The sequence below is a fragment of the Rhamphochromis longiceps genome, linkage group LG18 (assembly GCF_057381845.1).
Source record: "Rhamphochromis longiceps isolate RC_006_pf linkage group LG18, R_longiceps_female_GT1.1, whole genome shotgun sequence".
In the NCBI taxonomy this organism is placed as follows: Eukaryota; Metazoa; Chordata; class Actinopteri; order Cichliformes; family Cichlidae; genus Rhamphochromis; species Rhamphochromis longiceps.
The window spans coordinates 23,028,155-23,042,865 of record NC_140574.1 but is presented as its reverse complement, the minus strand read 5'-3'; the positions used below and the strand labels follow the sequence as shown (position 1 = coordinate 23,042,865).

At 39.9% G+C, this 14,711-nt stretch overlaps 1 protein-coding gene across 1 annotated transcript in view; it reads left to right on the top strand.

Moving 5' to 3' along the window:
* Window positions 1–14,711, top strand: part of LOC146648282 (semaphorin-6B-like) — a 36,382-nt gene that overhangs the window by 6,336 nt on the left and 15,335 nt on the right. Inside the window, exons 2-5 of the mRNA XM_085389191.1 lie at window positions 10,819–10,942; window positions 11,864–11,975; window positions 13,539–13,599; window positions 13,701–13,763. Coding sequence (XP_085245317.1) covers window positions 10,837–10,942; window positions 11,864–11,975; window positions 13,539–13,599; window positions 13,701–13,763 — 342 coding nt within the window. The 5' untranslated portion in view covers window positions 10,819–10,836. The remainder of the gene's footprint in view (window positions 1–10,818; window positions 10,943–11,863; window positions 11,976–13,538; window positions 13,600–13,700; window positions 13,764–14,711) is intronic.

Sequence of the window (14,711 nt, the reverse complement as noted above, 5' to 3'; positions counted from 1 at the left end):
ACAGATTCCTTTAACTCTGATTAGACCCGTTCTAAGGAGACAAGCAGCCACTTGAGGGAATATCGCCTCCACCTCAATAAAGATAAAGACCGCGACACTTCCACTTCTGAGGAGCGCGTGACTGTGTCCGTCATAGACATTTGCTCTGTCCTGTCATTGAATATGAGCGCATGTAAACACATCAAATATCTGTGTTTTAATTTAGCTTCTTCCCAACCTGCTTCCTTTGACACCATGTAGTCTAGCCACCTGTTTTGAGAGATTTTCACATTAACCATTCTGAACTTGCGTCACAGACCCAGTCCCGGATTTACAACAAAGACACATGTCATTCATAAAATCCGAGTTATCTATAGAGCAATGTGTGGGAATTTACCCAATGAGCCATGTCAAATTAACATTTTAGGGATCCATGCTCATTTACTTTCCTTCTGGGATTAAAAGACAAGTTCATTTAGCTAAATACCAAACCCGAAAGCAGGTGAAACTTAGCTCTGTCAAAAAATTGAAAGAAAAATCCCATATTACACCTTATAACCGAAGTGTAAAAACATTCATTCACACTTTTACAGGAAGTTTTTAAAGACTTCTCCATGAAGCTCCCAGCCATAGAAAGAGTCTTGTACATAACACATGTAAAACAGTGATAAAACACCTTGTTTTTGCTTTTTCCAGTCTCTGCAAAGAGCTAACTTTCAGCTCTTTACATTTAATTTCCAGAGCAGAAAAGAGGAAACAAAATGTTGAACTGCCCATTAACAGAGATGGCATCCTCAACGTGTACGATAAAGACAGGAGCTGTAACCCACCTTCAGAGTCTTTGGATCTTGGAGCGATGACTCCAAGAATTCTCAGCTTCTCTTTTGAAATATAAAGCTCATGTTGATTCTGTTTTTAGTGTCGAAACAGATTTGTGCATGAAGGCTACCACATCACAGTTTGATCTAACTATTTAACTGGTATCACTCTATTAATGGACAAAATTAAAATTCATCATGACAAACACCCTGGTCAGCTACAAACACAGCTCATCACATTTTGCCTGAATTGAGTCTACTGTACAGTAGCAGCACATACCAAAGAAGGATTCTGGATTTTTTTCACTATTTTTTACCCTTCCAGTGCACCCTTTTCATTTTCAGCTCATATCTGATTGAATCCTATTAATGAAACGATACTGATTGTAGCGCGGAAAACTGAAGTCTGAAGGTGACCCACTTCTCCCATTTTAGCCCGTGTCTGTGTTTCTACCCTTAGGCCATCTTGCTTTATTCCGGGCTTTAACCTGCATACTGTCCTCAAGGAGCAAGTGTGTTACAAATGAGAACAAGGTCTAAAGGATTCTCTCTCAGCTGAGTCTTTAATACTGCCATAGCCAGCATGAAAACTCTACAGTCCAGTTATCCTTGTAAGTATATTGTATATCGCATATTAGTAAAAGTCAGTCTGTCATAATAACACAGCAGAGGAGGTCTCAGAAGCTCACTGGGGAAAAGCATTGAAAGCACTACACATAGTTCTTTAAGGCCAAAATTGTGGACTCAGAGTTTAAACTATGTCCAGCATATATATATATATATATATATATATATATATATATATATATATATATATATATATATATATATATATATATATATATATATATATATATATATATATAAATTTAGAGACCAAATTGCTTGTCTCCCATCCCCCTCCATGCGGGGACCCACACCTCCTTACATCTGTGTCCATGTACACGACTGCGCGTGTACTTGTGTTCCTGCTTAAGTGTGTACGCATCAGTGTGTGTTGTTTGTTTGACTGCGCACACATATGTGGGTAACGTATGAGTTAGAGGGCAGACCCGCCCTCCTCACGTTTACATCTACTGCAATAAAACATCTCTCCCTAGCTTTGCTATTGGTTGCTACGGTAACAAAGGCACAGAGTGGAGTGGTTGCCGCAGCCAAACAGTGAGCGAGAGACTGAGAGGAAAAAAAAAAAAAGATTCTGCCTGTAAGCCCTAATCACAACAACAGATTCGGTGCATCGCACCATAAAACACAGCTTGGTAACAGTCATGAGTAAAATGTCAACACCATGAAAAGATAGGTTTGGATTTTATTCATCCATAATATCTTTATATATATGTGTGTCTGTGTGTCTGTGTGTGTGTGTGTCTGTGTGTGTGTCAAAGGATTAATTAATGGCTGTAGTGTAGCTGGGTGCAGCACAGGTCATAGCATTGAGTTGATGTCTGCCTGTATGTGTAGATGTGTGGGTGTGCGTTGGCGGCCTCGTGTGCCTGGGTGGGGGGGCTAGAGGGTGTTGCTCAGGCTTTGCTCATGGCCAAAGCTCATCAGTGTGAATAGGGATGGTGCTCTTTACTCCCTATTTAGCAGGATGAGAGTGTATTGATCTCACTCGGTAGCTTTAATAGCTGAGATGTCATGCAAATATGAGCATGTGCAGCGTGTATTCAAGGCCAATGAGGCATTTAGGGACAGGATCATTGGTAAATATTGAATAGTTGATCCTCGAACTAGATGTCCTTCACGTAGCTTGTTGACATACTGGAGGTTGTATAGAAGTCCCCAGCATGCTGCTCACCCCCTCTGGTTCCTGTCAGATCAGCTGTGGCAGGCGAGACCTCAGAGAAGAAGACTCACTGTCAAATGAAGCTCAGTCACAAGTGACAAGTACCAAACATATGGTCAAACTGATAAGAAGTGAAAGCCGGTGTGTGCGCTCCTTTAGATGACCCGCTGATTTGCTAATTATGTGGGTGTTAGCAGGTGATTTGCTAATGAGCTGCCTGATGAGGCTAGATTGCACCGTGCGGCTGTCGTCGTCATTACATGCGTCCCATGATACGAGTGTCAGTGTCACACCATTTAATCCTATCACACCAACATGATCTGACACAAATAGCATAACATCCTTTCTTCTGCTCCACTTGCTCGCCTCTCCTCTCCTGATTTCCTGATACTCATCCTGTCACCAGTCTGGTTTTTATAGCTTGATGAGCTGGAAGGCAGTCGCAAGTGGCATCGCTCTTCCTCCCTTTTTGTCTTTCATCTTTCACTTCTTTATTCAGGATTTTGGCTCAGCTGGGAAAACTCAGAGCCCTTGATAATCAAAGAGTTGCTCCAAACCTCTTTTTTTTATAACTCAGATCATTAAAAAAACAGTACCTTTGTCTTTGCACTGGATAGCGGCAAAGGTTTAATAAGTTGGCTTGGCCCAGATCGTATTGCTTATCTTATGGATCAATAACCGTAATCAATACACTCTCTAATGAGCAGGCTTAATTAATCTTTTACCAGAGGGTTTTAGTATGTTTGGGAGTGTGTGTTTTTAGCCTTTACAGGCTTTCAGAACAATCATTATATAGAACACCTTTATGCAGCACAAGATTTTTGTGCAAGTTAAAATTATTTTGGTTTTTGCCTTCAGAGCTGCTTTAATTCTTCATGGCAGTGATTCAACAAGGTGCTGGAAACATTCCTGGGAGATTTTAGTCCATATTGACATGATTATATTAACACACAATGGCTGCAGATCTGTAAGCTGCACATAAATGATATGACTCTACCATTCCACCACACCGCAAAGCTGCTCTATTGGATTGAGATCTGGTGACTGTGGAGGACATTTGAGTGCAATGAACTTATTGTCATGTTCAAGAAACCAGTTTGAGAGGATCTGAGCTTTGTGACAGAGTATGTTAGCCTGCTGGAAGCAGCCATAAGATGATGGATACACAATGGTTATAAAGAGATGGAGTCAAGGGAATATCCTTCAAACCAGAACACAACTACCAGAAGCCTGAGTCATTAATATAAGGCAGGATGGATCCATGCATTTGCGTTGTTGTACCATTAGAATGATGCAGCCAAAATCTTCTTCTGTCCAATTTTGTTTTAGCTGTTTTACCTTAGTTTCCTGTTCTTAGCTGACAGGAGTGGGTCCAAGTGTGGTCTTCTGCTGCTGCAGCCCATCTGCTTCAAGGTCTGATATGTGTGTTCAGAGAGGCTCCTCTGCATACTTTGGCTGAAATGAATATTTGTTTGACTTACTGTTTCCTTCTCATCAGTTCAAAGCAGTCTGGCCATTCTCCTCTAACATAAACAAGCCATTTGAACTGCAGCTCACGTGATGTTTTCTCTGTTTTGGCGTATTCTCTGTAAACACTAGAGATGGTTGTGTGGGAAAATCCCAGTAGATCAGCAGTTTCTGAAATACCCAGGCTATCCGTCTGGCACCAACAACCGCATTCATCATTAAACATGTCTAAGACAAAAGATATGATCATTGATTTTAGAAAATGTATTCATACACAAGAGGTCATGTCCATTAAGGATCGGACAGTGGAGCATCTTCAGTCTCATAAATGTCTTGAAATAATTATTGATTAAAAGCTGAACTTAGAAGCAACTGTGAGGCAAAAAAAAAGGTATTGGTGTCTAAAATGCTCGCATTTCCATAGTGATAAAACCAGGATGATTTTATTTGATCATGCTTTGATTGAATCTTTTCGTATCCTTTTTCTCTGTGTCATGGTTTGGAAACATATCTGTAAAGAACAGAAACTCACCCAGTCACATTGTTAAATGGTCTTATAGGCTGATATTTTAAAGGCGCCACAGCTGAACCAACATCGCCGTACACCAGAGAGATACGGGGTTTAGCTGGTTTGATTTTACTTGATGACTCACATTGCTTAGTAGTCTTAGTTTTTATTATAGATGTAACTATTGTTTTCACCTCTCGATCATCAATTGTCCGCTTGAATCATCAGTTTATTTATGTATCTGTTTATTGCTGAACTGTTAACTTTTCTGCACAAACCTGTTCTTAGATGTCACTGAGCTGATCTGTCATGGCACCCCCTGGCAATTGCAGAAGTAGCCCCTGGGGTATTTTTTTTACCCCACTGGGAATCACTACTGCTGGTGTATTTGAAAGGAAAAAGCTCCTGTGGTTCAGAAATATAAGATCATTGTCGATGGGGCTTTCAGATTTGTAATACTATTAAAAGTATTCAAATGTGTTTGTCAATTCTTTATGCAAAAGATATTTTGACGCGCGTAGTTATTTGTTTCATTTTGTATTTCTTGAACGCAAATCCAGTTGAACTTTTGATGTAAACAGGAATCATAACCACATAAAGCAAACACCACTAGAGTAGTTCAAGTTTGTATTTGTTTTTATTTTTGGATATTTAGCAACATCTAACACTTGAGAGTGGTTACTGCTTCCTGTTCGTAATGAGCTCATAAATATACAAAAACCTATAAGTGAATTTATTCACAGCGAAAAAAACATGACGATTCTCAAGCAGGCTCAGAGTGAAACAAAGCGTGTCCTTTCAGTGATATATATTACGATTTATGCACGTCTATTTAGAAACGCAGTGTAAGTCACCAAACTTAAGATAAACAGAAGGAGCACAATTGTTTAGCGGCAGTGTGTTCAGGCGTATGATAGCTAATCTCACTGGAACACACACTTCATTTAATTCCATCTATCCATCTTTCAAATCCACGGACAACAACAGAATTTCATCGTAGACTTAAGCATCACGTGTGGACCCTCCTCGTGTTGTGGTCATAATGAAACGAGGCTGACCCTAAACCTGACTCCATCTGTTTTAGTCTAGGGTATCCCAAAGGAGTTTCAGATGAAACAAACCCTCCACTCCCCCTCAGGCCTCATCCAATGCATCTGATGAGCAGCAGGCTTAGAGATGTCAAACCTACAATCTCTGGGTTAGAATTACATTTGAAGTGGCCCCAGAGTATAGCCTCTAGCCCACATCAGCTCACAGATGTCTTCAAACAGCATGTCTCTCAATCTTACACAAAGTCTGAAGTACTGGCAACACAGGTTACTGTGTACTTAAGTATGTACGAATATATGTGCCCTACATCTGTGCGCCTCAAATAGCAGTTGTCATCTCCTTAGAAACGAACACATTTACCTCTCAAACTGGTTTTCTATCACCGAAAACAACTGTAAGAGGTTTTTTTTAAGTGGGTACAGACTAGATGAGAGGTAGAGAAACGAAGGGAGGTGGTGTGCAATGGAGGAAGAGAGATGGAGGAAGAAAGGAAATAAGCGGCTCGGGGTTGGGGAAACATGGAACATGGTATTCGGGTTGATTTGATGGGAGCAGCATTGATATTGCTCAGATCTCTTCTTCCGTTTCCAACCTCTCTTTTCATTTACATTGTGTCATTCTTCACATTTCCCAGTATTACAGCAGCTCTGTTAGAAACCCAAGACAAAGCCCAAGTACTCCGCCCTTTATGCTCTCCCCAGTTTGTCTTTTTTCTTCTCTCCTCGTTATATCGCCTCTCCTCTTTCAAAGTATTTTCCACATCAAAGACAGTTTGTGCTACCTCGCAGGCGGCTACAGCTGCACTGTTCCAAAAAATAGTAATGTCAAAGTATCTTACTGTATATTTTACAGTTTTGTACTGTCTTTCTAGAATATCATTACATTTACATAAGTAGACTGTGATTTTACATGTCAAAGGTAAAATAACATAACATCACTGTAAATATAGTAAAACACAATTTACTTGTTTTTTAAATATATTTTTTTGTACATGTGCATATTTAGATTGTAAAAATACATTCAGAAATGTATCATAATCTCACAAATATTTGTCTGTTATGTGAGAGAATGATCTGTTAAATTTAAATGTAATACTATGGAAACGTATATAAAATGATCGAAAATTAATGAGAATAATCAATAATTAAAGGAGTATTTGAATTATAATTTTGCTGAAAATTTCATGTCATCTAGGTCTGACTCAATAATTCAGAGGTAACAAGTGAAAATATAATTAATAGGAATAAAAACAAAAAAACCCCATATAAAACATTGCACGGCCACGTTGTGCTAATTATATATTTTAAAAAATAAATGTAAAGGTAGGAATTGCAATTAATATAAATCTCGAAGTATTCACAACATTCCTGAACAGAAATAGGTCTCTGCACCTGGGGTGTGGCCATGAAAACAATGTGACGTTGGGAGACATAATAACATGACGCTAAGCATCGGCCAATGAATGTGAACTAACAACCACAAGGTTGCGGGTATGGCTGCACTGTAGGAAAAAATCCTAATATAAAAGTATTTTACTGCATTTTACAGTTTTGTTCTGTTCTTCGAGAATATCATTAACGTTACGTAAATAGACTGTGATAGACATTTCAAATGTAAATGAACGTTAAATCACTGTAATGTAATAAAACATAATTTTCATGATTATTAAATGTATCTGTCTGTACACATGCATATTTAGATTGTTAAAATACATTCACAAATGCATCATGATTTCACAAATATCTGTCCGTTATTTGAAAGATCAAACTGTTGAATTCAAATGTAATGCTATGGAAAAGCATATAACATGATTCCTATAACCACCACAACCACCAGCACTTTATATAGCCTCTGTAGAATTATCCACATATCTCACTTATCTTAACTGCACTACTGTATAGCTCTGTAATAATCATTCTGTACATACGATAATTTTTAACCCTACAACTGTTTACAACTTGCACAGTTCCCATTTCTGTATAGCTGTATATCTCAGATTCTGTAAATTTATTTATTTCATATTCTGTATAGTTTTTCATATTTATATCCTGTTCATAGCCTGTACATAGCTTGTACTCACTACAGCCTGTACATACCTATAGTTATAGAATATTCACAACATACTTCATACCGTGTACATTATAACATACCATAATAGACCCATTTCTGTAATATATTTACATATCTATATTATTGCTAATATTTATTGTAATATATCTATATCACTAAAGCAATTCTGGATGGATGCAAACTGCATTTCGTTGCCCTGTGCATGTGCATGTGCAATGACAATAAAGTTGAATTCTATTCTATTCTATTCTATTCTATTCTATAAGCTTGTGTTACATCTAGTGTTTTCTTTGCAAGCTCCTTTGTCTAGTGTTGGTCAAGTTACTTGAAAAAAGTAATCAGTAACTAGTTACTGATTACTTCCCCAAAAAGTAATCCCGTTACTTTACTGATTACTTATTTTCAAAAGTAATTAATTACTTAGTTACTTTTTAAAAACACGATTTACAACCCGAATAGGTGATAAAGCGATAGATCTTTCAGCCCAATTCTACTTTTTCTACATAATCCATCATACAAAATGTAATCAAATGGAAAGATCCCTTTTTAAAACTTGTTTTATTAGTTTTAATCTTTTAACTTTATGCATCAAGCAAAAATTTTATTATATGCAACATTCTCTGACTGGAAGAAATTTGTTTAATATTTAAACCTATTTTCTGCACATTCCAGCACTTTTTTTTTTTTTTTTTTTTTTTTTTGTGGGTGTTTACACTCACTCTTTCAAATAGATGCAAGTAAAACACAGCAGAAAATAAATAAAGTCAAAGACTAGCGGCCCTGTTGCTCTATTTTCACCTATAAAGCAGGAGTGAGGTAGGCGGAGGTTTGCTCTGGTGCAGATGTGCCGCTGCGGTCAGTGGAAGAATCTGCGAGTTTCTCTGTGAGTTTCCCATTACGTCATAGCGCACTCGGTGCTTGCTTGGAAGTTTAGGGGGGGGTTTTTCGCTGTAAGAACGGACACTAATGTTTTTGTCACTTTTTATGGAATCAAACTCAAAGTAAGGTCAGTACTTCCACGCTTTAAACGCTGCACGCTCATACTCTCTCCCACACTCGATATATGATGCACTGTTGATCTGCAGACAGCTGTTGTCACGAACGTCACTGTCATGAGACATTCTCACAAAAAAAATCACGGTTTTAGTAACGCAGTAACGCAGCGTTCCTACAGGAAAGTAACGGTAATCTAATGACCGTTTTTGCAATAGTAATCCCTTACTTTACTCGTTACTTGAAAAAAGTAATCGGATGCCCATCTCTGGTTACATCACATAAGTATTATTATCATTGCTATTTAGGGCGATCTTGGCTCAAGAGTTGGCAGTTCGCCTTGTGATCAGAGGGTTGCCGGTTCGAGCCCCGGCTCGGACACTCTCGGTATTGTGTCCGTGTCTTCAGCTACTAGTGATGGCCAGAGGGGCCGATGGTGCGATATGGCAGCCTCACCTTTGTCAGTCTGTCCCAGGGCATGCAATCGATTGTTAACCAACTGTTAACTGCATATTTACGTATTACGATTCATATTGCCACATTCACCTTGTTTATCGTTAATTTCATTGTTTGATCACGTTAAAATGTTTCTAATTTAACGTTTAAAAGCACTTGGAAAAGGCAGAATCCCATGTAAAATTAGCGCAACAAACTGTATTGTCATTACTGGAAATAACAGTATTTTTATGAGGAAGTTATTTTCTGTTATTTTAAGGTAGTATGTTGGTGCCCAAGCTGCCGGAATATTACCGTTTTTTTAAGATGTTTTTTTTAACAGTGTGAGCCATAGACATTTTGAGTAAAGGCGTACTAATAAAGCTTTTGAATTCAAACATGTGCTGGATGGTTTGGCTACCACATTTTATCCCTAACATTTTATGTGCAGCAGTATTGTTCCACTGTCTCTGCAAGAGTTTGAACTCTTTGTTGTAACCCACCCTTCAGGCTGTATAAATTCCAGTGTGTCTGTTGGTCCATTGTTGCCATTCAAATTAAAATATCCAAGTATTTAATGGAAATTAAACTTTAAGCAGTCATTTCTGGACCCAAAGGGATGAATGCTAACAATTTTAGTGATCTCCTGATGCTACCTCGGGTGCCGGGAGGTTAGCATTTACTGGTATGGTTGCATGTGAAATCTCTCAATAATAATAAATGAATTGTCCTGAAATCTGATTAGAGACATCCACATTACTCTGAAGTGGGTCTTAAGTGGGCCAGACCAGTAAAACCATAGCACGATAAACAATTTAATTCTTAATATTCCTCTTTCCCTTTAGTACCTTAAGTCCTGGTCTGTTCTGAAGACGCTCACATTTAATGAACCAACTGGTTAATTCACAGATGATGAACAGCCCGAGATGTTATAGAGACATAAACAGGTCAGAGTTTATATATGATCTTTACTTTGGCTGGTGACCAAATTCCTGCAGAAGATCTGCACTTTCTTCTCAGCAAATCAACAAATGTTTGAAAGCTAACATGCTAAAGCAGTAAGCTGGTCACTAATTTTTGCATCTGTATTTCATGCATCTAGCACCAGTGTGATCCTTATGTGGCCTCTTAACTTTTTAAAGGCCAAAATCTGTTTCCTCCACTTTGATTTAGGGCGTCTTTTCAACCAGAAAGACAATGTCCAGCTTACCCTGGTCGCTACCTTCTGCTCTCTTCATTCTACTTCTAAAGGCCATCTAGTCTTTTCTGTTTTGTGGCTAATTACCCATTTTATTGCCTTTATATGTACACAATTAGTCAGAAAAGCATTGCCACCCAAGAGTGTTTTGTCTCTGTGTGAACGTTTTGTGAGAATCCCCTTCCATTCAGACTCTTCGACAATGGAGTGACATTTCTGACAATAGGTCCCTGTTACACCTCTAAGGCAGACAATAGAAACACATTTGCTCCCTGCTGAATCCAGGTTTGCAGCAGCAGTCACCCCGCTGCACTTCTGACCCTGTCTCTCACACACACACACACACACACACACACACACACAAACACACACACACACACACACACGTTCCTCTGCACTGAGAAATATTGTCAGAATACCAATACGCATACCCGTGTGCACTCCCAGCCATGAACACACACACACAGACAGTGCGCAATGAAATTTTTCTCTCTCCTTTTCGCTTTGTTAACAGTGCATCTGTGTTGCTGCCATGGCAACTGTGGCTCCACCCCTCGCATTTCTTCTCCTGCTGCTTCAACTGGCTGATGGCTCATTCCCAGAGGAACCCAGTCCACTCAGCTACGTCCCTGTGGAGGGTACGTGTCCTTCGCCTTTGTGTACGTGTTGTGCACCAGTATAAGTGCAGCACTGATGAATGGCTCTGCGGTGGATGTGGAAATTGGAGGTCAAGGGTCAAAGCCTTGGCGTGAAGCTACTTTCGAACTACCCAGGCATACAAATACAAAGAAGCCTCACCTCATCTTTCCATGGCAGCAATAGATTAATAAGCATGAGAGAGGGCACGAAATAAACACAGTGGCGTGTGAGAAATGATCATAATAGAGCTTGAAAGGTGGAGAAAGATGAAAAGGTGGGGGGGTAGTTGGATTGGATGAGGTGATGTAGATGGGAGAGAGGGGGAGGAGACAGGTGGAGATGGATCGCTACGTCCTCTTTCCCTCCCCTGCAGTCAAGGACAGCGAGAGACGCGCTTTCCCAATCTGTCTCCTGATGATGAGGGCTCCCTATGGAGACCTCCTCTCCCAAACTTTCTTGTAGCCTGATACTCCCACCTTCTCTCTCAACCTCATCTTTTACTCCCTCATTTGTCTCAAAGGTAAGAGGAGACAGGGAAGAAGCGCCTTTTATCATCATAAAATAACAGCAAGAGTGATTAAACACAGTTTTTCTCATTGTGGAGCTGCACGCATCAACAACAGCGCAAAAAAGCACAAAAAACCCCACTTAGAGGATAACAGCGTTTCAGCACGCTTGAACCGCTGCATAATTCGTCTCTGCCCATTATCTTTGTTTTTGGAAACAAAAACATCAAGAATGAGTGAGGACACTATTAAAGTGAAGGTTAGAGAAGCTGTTTGATGGCTTGCCTGAGTACTTTGGGTATATATAGATGGGAAAAGTAGCCACTCTGTCCTCAGCTGTCAGAGAATCATTGAGCAAGGATTTTAATTCTCAGTTTTTTAGTCTGTGTCTTTTTGTCTGTGCGTTCACGCCAGTGGTGAGGAGGTATCCAGTGTTCCTGGGCCGAGCTCATCGTTCAGCACAAAGACAGGAGCTGCACATCCAGACGGTCCTCCAAGTCAACCGCACGCTGTACATAGGAGCCAGGTAACCAACAGCAACCACCTCCGACTGTGCGTTACTGATGCGTTCGCACTGATATGTTTTTCTGCTTTCGCTTTGATGCCACGGCTTCCATCTGCTGTCACTTTGTGGAGGACGTTTTCAGCAGTTTGCTGGAGTGGCGATGTATTCAGCTTTGCTGTTAAATGTCAAGTGAAAAGCTGCTCATTCACATTACACTTACAGATGGAAAAATATGAATCGCCTTACTCCAGCGGCAGTCCAAACACTTCTCACTCTGAATGCATCAGTGCTTTGACCCACCATCGGCGTATTGATTAACAATCATGAATTAGCATAGCATAGCATCTTTATTTATAACGCACTTTACATCCAACAATGTTGACCAAAGTGCTACAAATATAAAACAGAGAGGAAACAGTTTAAATTACATATAAAATATCTTAAAATTAAAAATAATATAATTAATAAGAAAATATATTAAGAGACATCAACAAGTCCTGCTGTGCTAAAAGCCAAGGTAAATAAATATGTTTTAAGACGCGATTTAAAAACAGATAAGGAAGGTGCCTGTCTAACATGTAAAGGCAACTCATTCCACAATTTTGGTGCTGCCACAGCAAACACCTGATCCCCTCTGAGCTTACGATTAGTCCTGGGCACACTCAGGAGGAGCTGGTCTGCCGACCTGAGGGACCAGGAAGGTATGTATGGATGAAGAAGCTCAGAGAGGTACAGAGGGGCAGCATTGGACAAACATTTAAAAACAAATAAAAGCAGTTTAAAATGGATCCTAAAATGCACGGGCAGCCAATGAAGTGAATATAAAACTGGGGTGATGTGCTCGTATCTACGAGTGCCAGTTAAAAGGCGTGCAGCAGCATTCTGGACTAGCTGCAGTCGAAAAACAGAAGATCGACTCACCCCATAATAAAGAGAATTACAGTAATCCAGCCGAACGGTTACAAAAGCGTGGATTACTGTTTCAAATTGCTGTCTCGTAAGAAAGTGCTTAATTTTGGCCAGTTGCCTCAGATGAAAGAAACTAGACCTTACAACCAACCCGATGTGGCTTTCAAGCTTAAGTTCAGGATCCATTTTAAAACCCAGATTAACAATCTCTGGTTTACAGAATGATTTCAGGGATTGCAGATCAACACACGGAACAGCAGTGGAGGCAGGTCTAAACACCATTATTTCAGTTTTAGAATCATTAAAACAAAGAAAGTTTAGCGCCAACCACGACTTGACGTCCTCCAGACATGTTTGCAAACAATTTACAGATGACCCATCTTTCTTTTTAAGAGGAACATAAATCTGGCAGTCATTTGCATAACAGTGAAAAGAGAGTCTGTGCTTTCTAAGAATTGAGCCCAATGGAAGTAAATAAAGTGAAAACAGGATAGGGCCCAGAATGGAACCCTGTGGTACTCCATGAGACAACGGAGCACGGGAAGACTCACAGTTTCCTAAGCGAACTGAAAATGATTTCAAATCTGTTGAAGAAAAAAAAACGCGGGTTCACTGTGTCAATTTGCATCATATTGCTTAACTGATGCTTTCGATTGTCTTGCTGTGTGTTTCCAGAGATGACTTGTACAGAGTGGAGCTGGATAACATGGCAGGCGATGAGATGTTTTACAGCAAGGTAAGACTCACACATGCACTAAAACAAAAAAACATAATCATGTGCGCATACACACATAACAAGCGTGCAGGGAGGTCTGACTGTGGTTTATCCCCTTCCAGAAAAGGACTTGGGAATCCAATAAGAACGATATTCGAGTGTGTCGGATGAAGGGCAAGCACGAGGTAAAATAATCGCTCACAGCACTTTGACTGACTTTGAGATCCACTAGTGCACGCACCAGCGCTATCTACACCATCACACGCATGGACAGACACAACAGCTGTTACAGAAACCTTATTCCCTTTGGGCGCACCTGCATACGGTATTTACACAAATTTGATCTTGTTGATACAGAATCAGCACATCGCTTAATCACACCAGCTCGGTGACACATTACCCGGGCCAAGAGATGTTCATGGAGCTTCAAAGCTGTTGGGGGTTTTTTTTTCTTCAGCATCTGCATTGTGCTAGTTTTCTAGTCATATATCATTTTCAGCCTGTGGGGTAAGACAGAGAAAGTGGGACAATTTTAAGTGTATATATAAAGTGAAAGGTGACAGTTCTGTGAAGTATGAAGGGAACCTGATCAAATTTAGGATAAGTATCTGATGGGGGGGGGGTACACTGTATAAATGTAGCAATGCCACCAGCAAAATACAATCTAAGCCAAAAAGGCAGGGGGAGACATTATAGAGCAAAGTGAGCAGGGAGAGTGACACAGCCTCAGGGAGGAAACGGTAATTGAAATGAGTTGAGGAAGGCATGTATAGATGGCAATGGGACGCATGTAGGTGGAGGAGAACTGAGGAGGAAAGACATTAGGAGCACAGTGCAGCCACCAGGTAGTAAGAATGAGGTGGAGGGATGAGAAAAGGGAAAAGGTGTTGCTTCAAACACCACAGATGAAAGAGGAGATGATGTAGGAGTGAGAAAAAAAAAACAAGAAGTAACGCTGTGATAAAAGGAGAAACAGAGAAAGTCAAGAGGATAAACACTGGAGAGTGGTGAGAATGTGAGACAAAGGACAGACAAGTGAACTGCGTTAATTAAAATTCTTTAATTCATGTTATAAGATTGGATTTTAAACCCCCATCAACACTGAAGCAGTAGGTAAGTGTGCAGCATTGCCC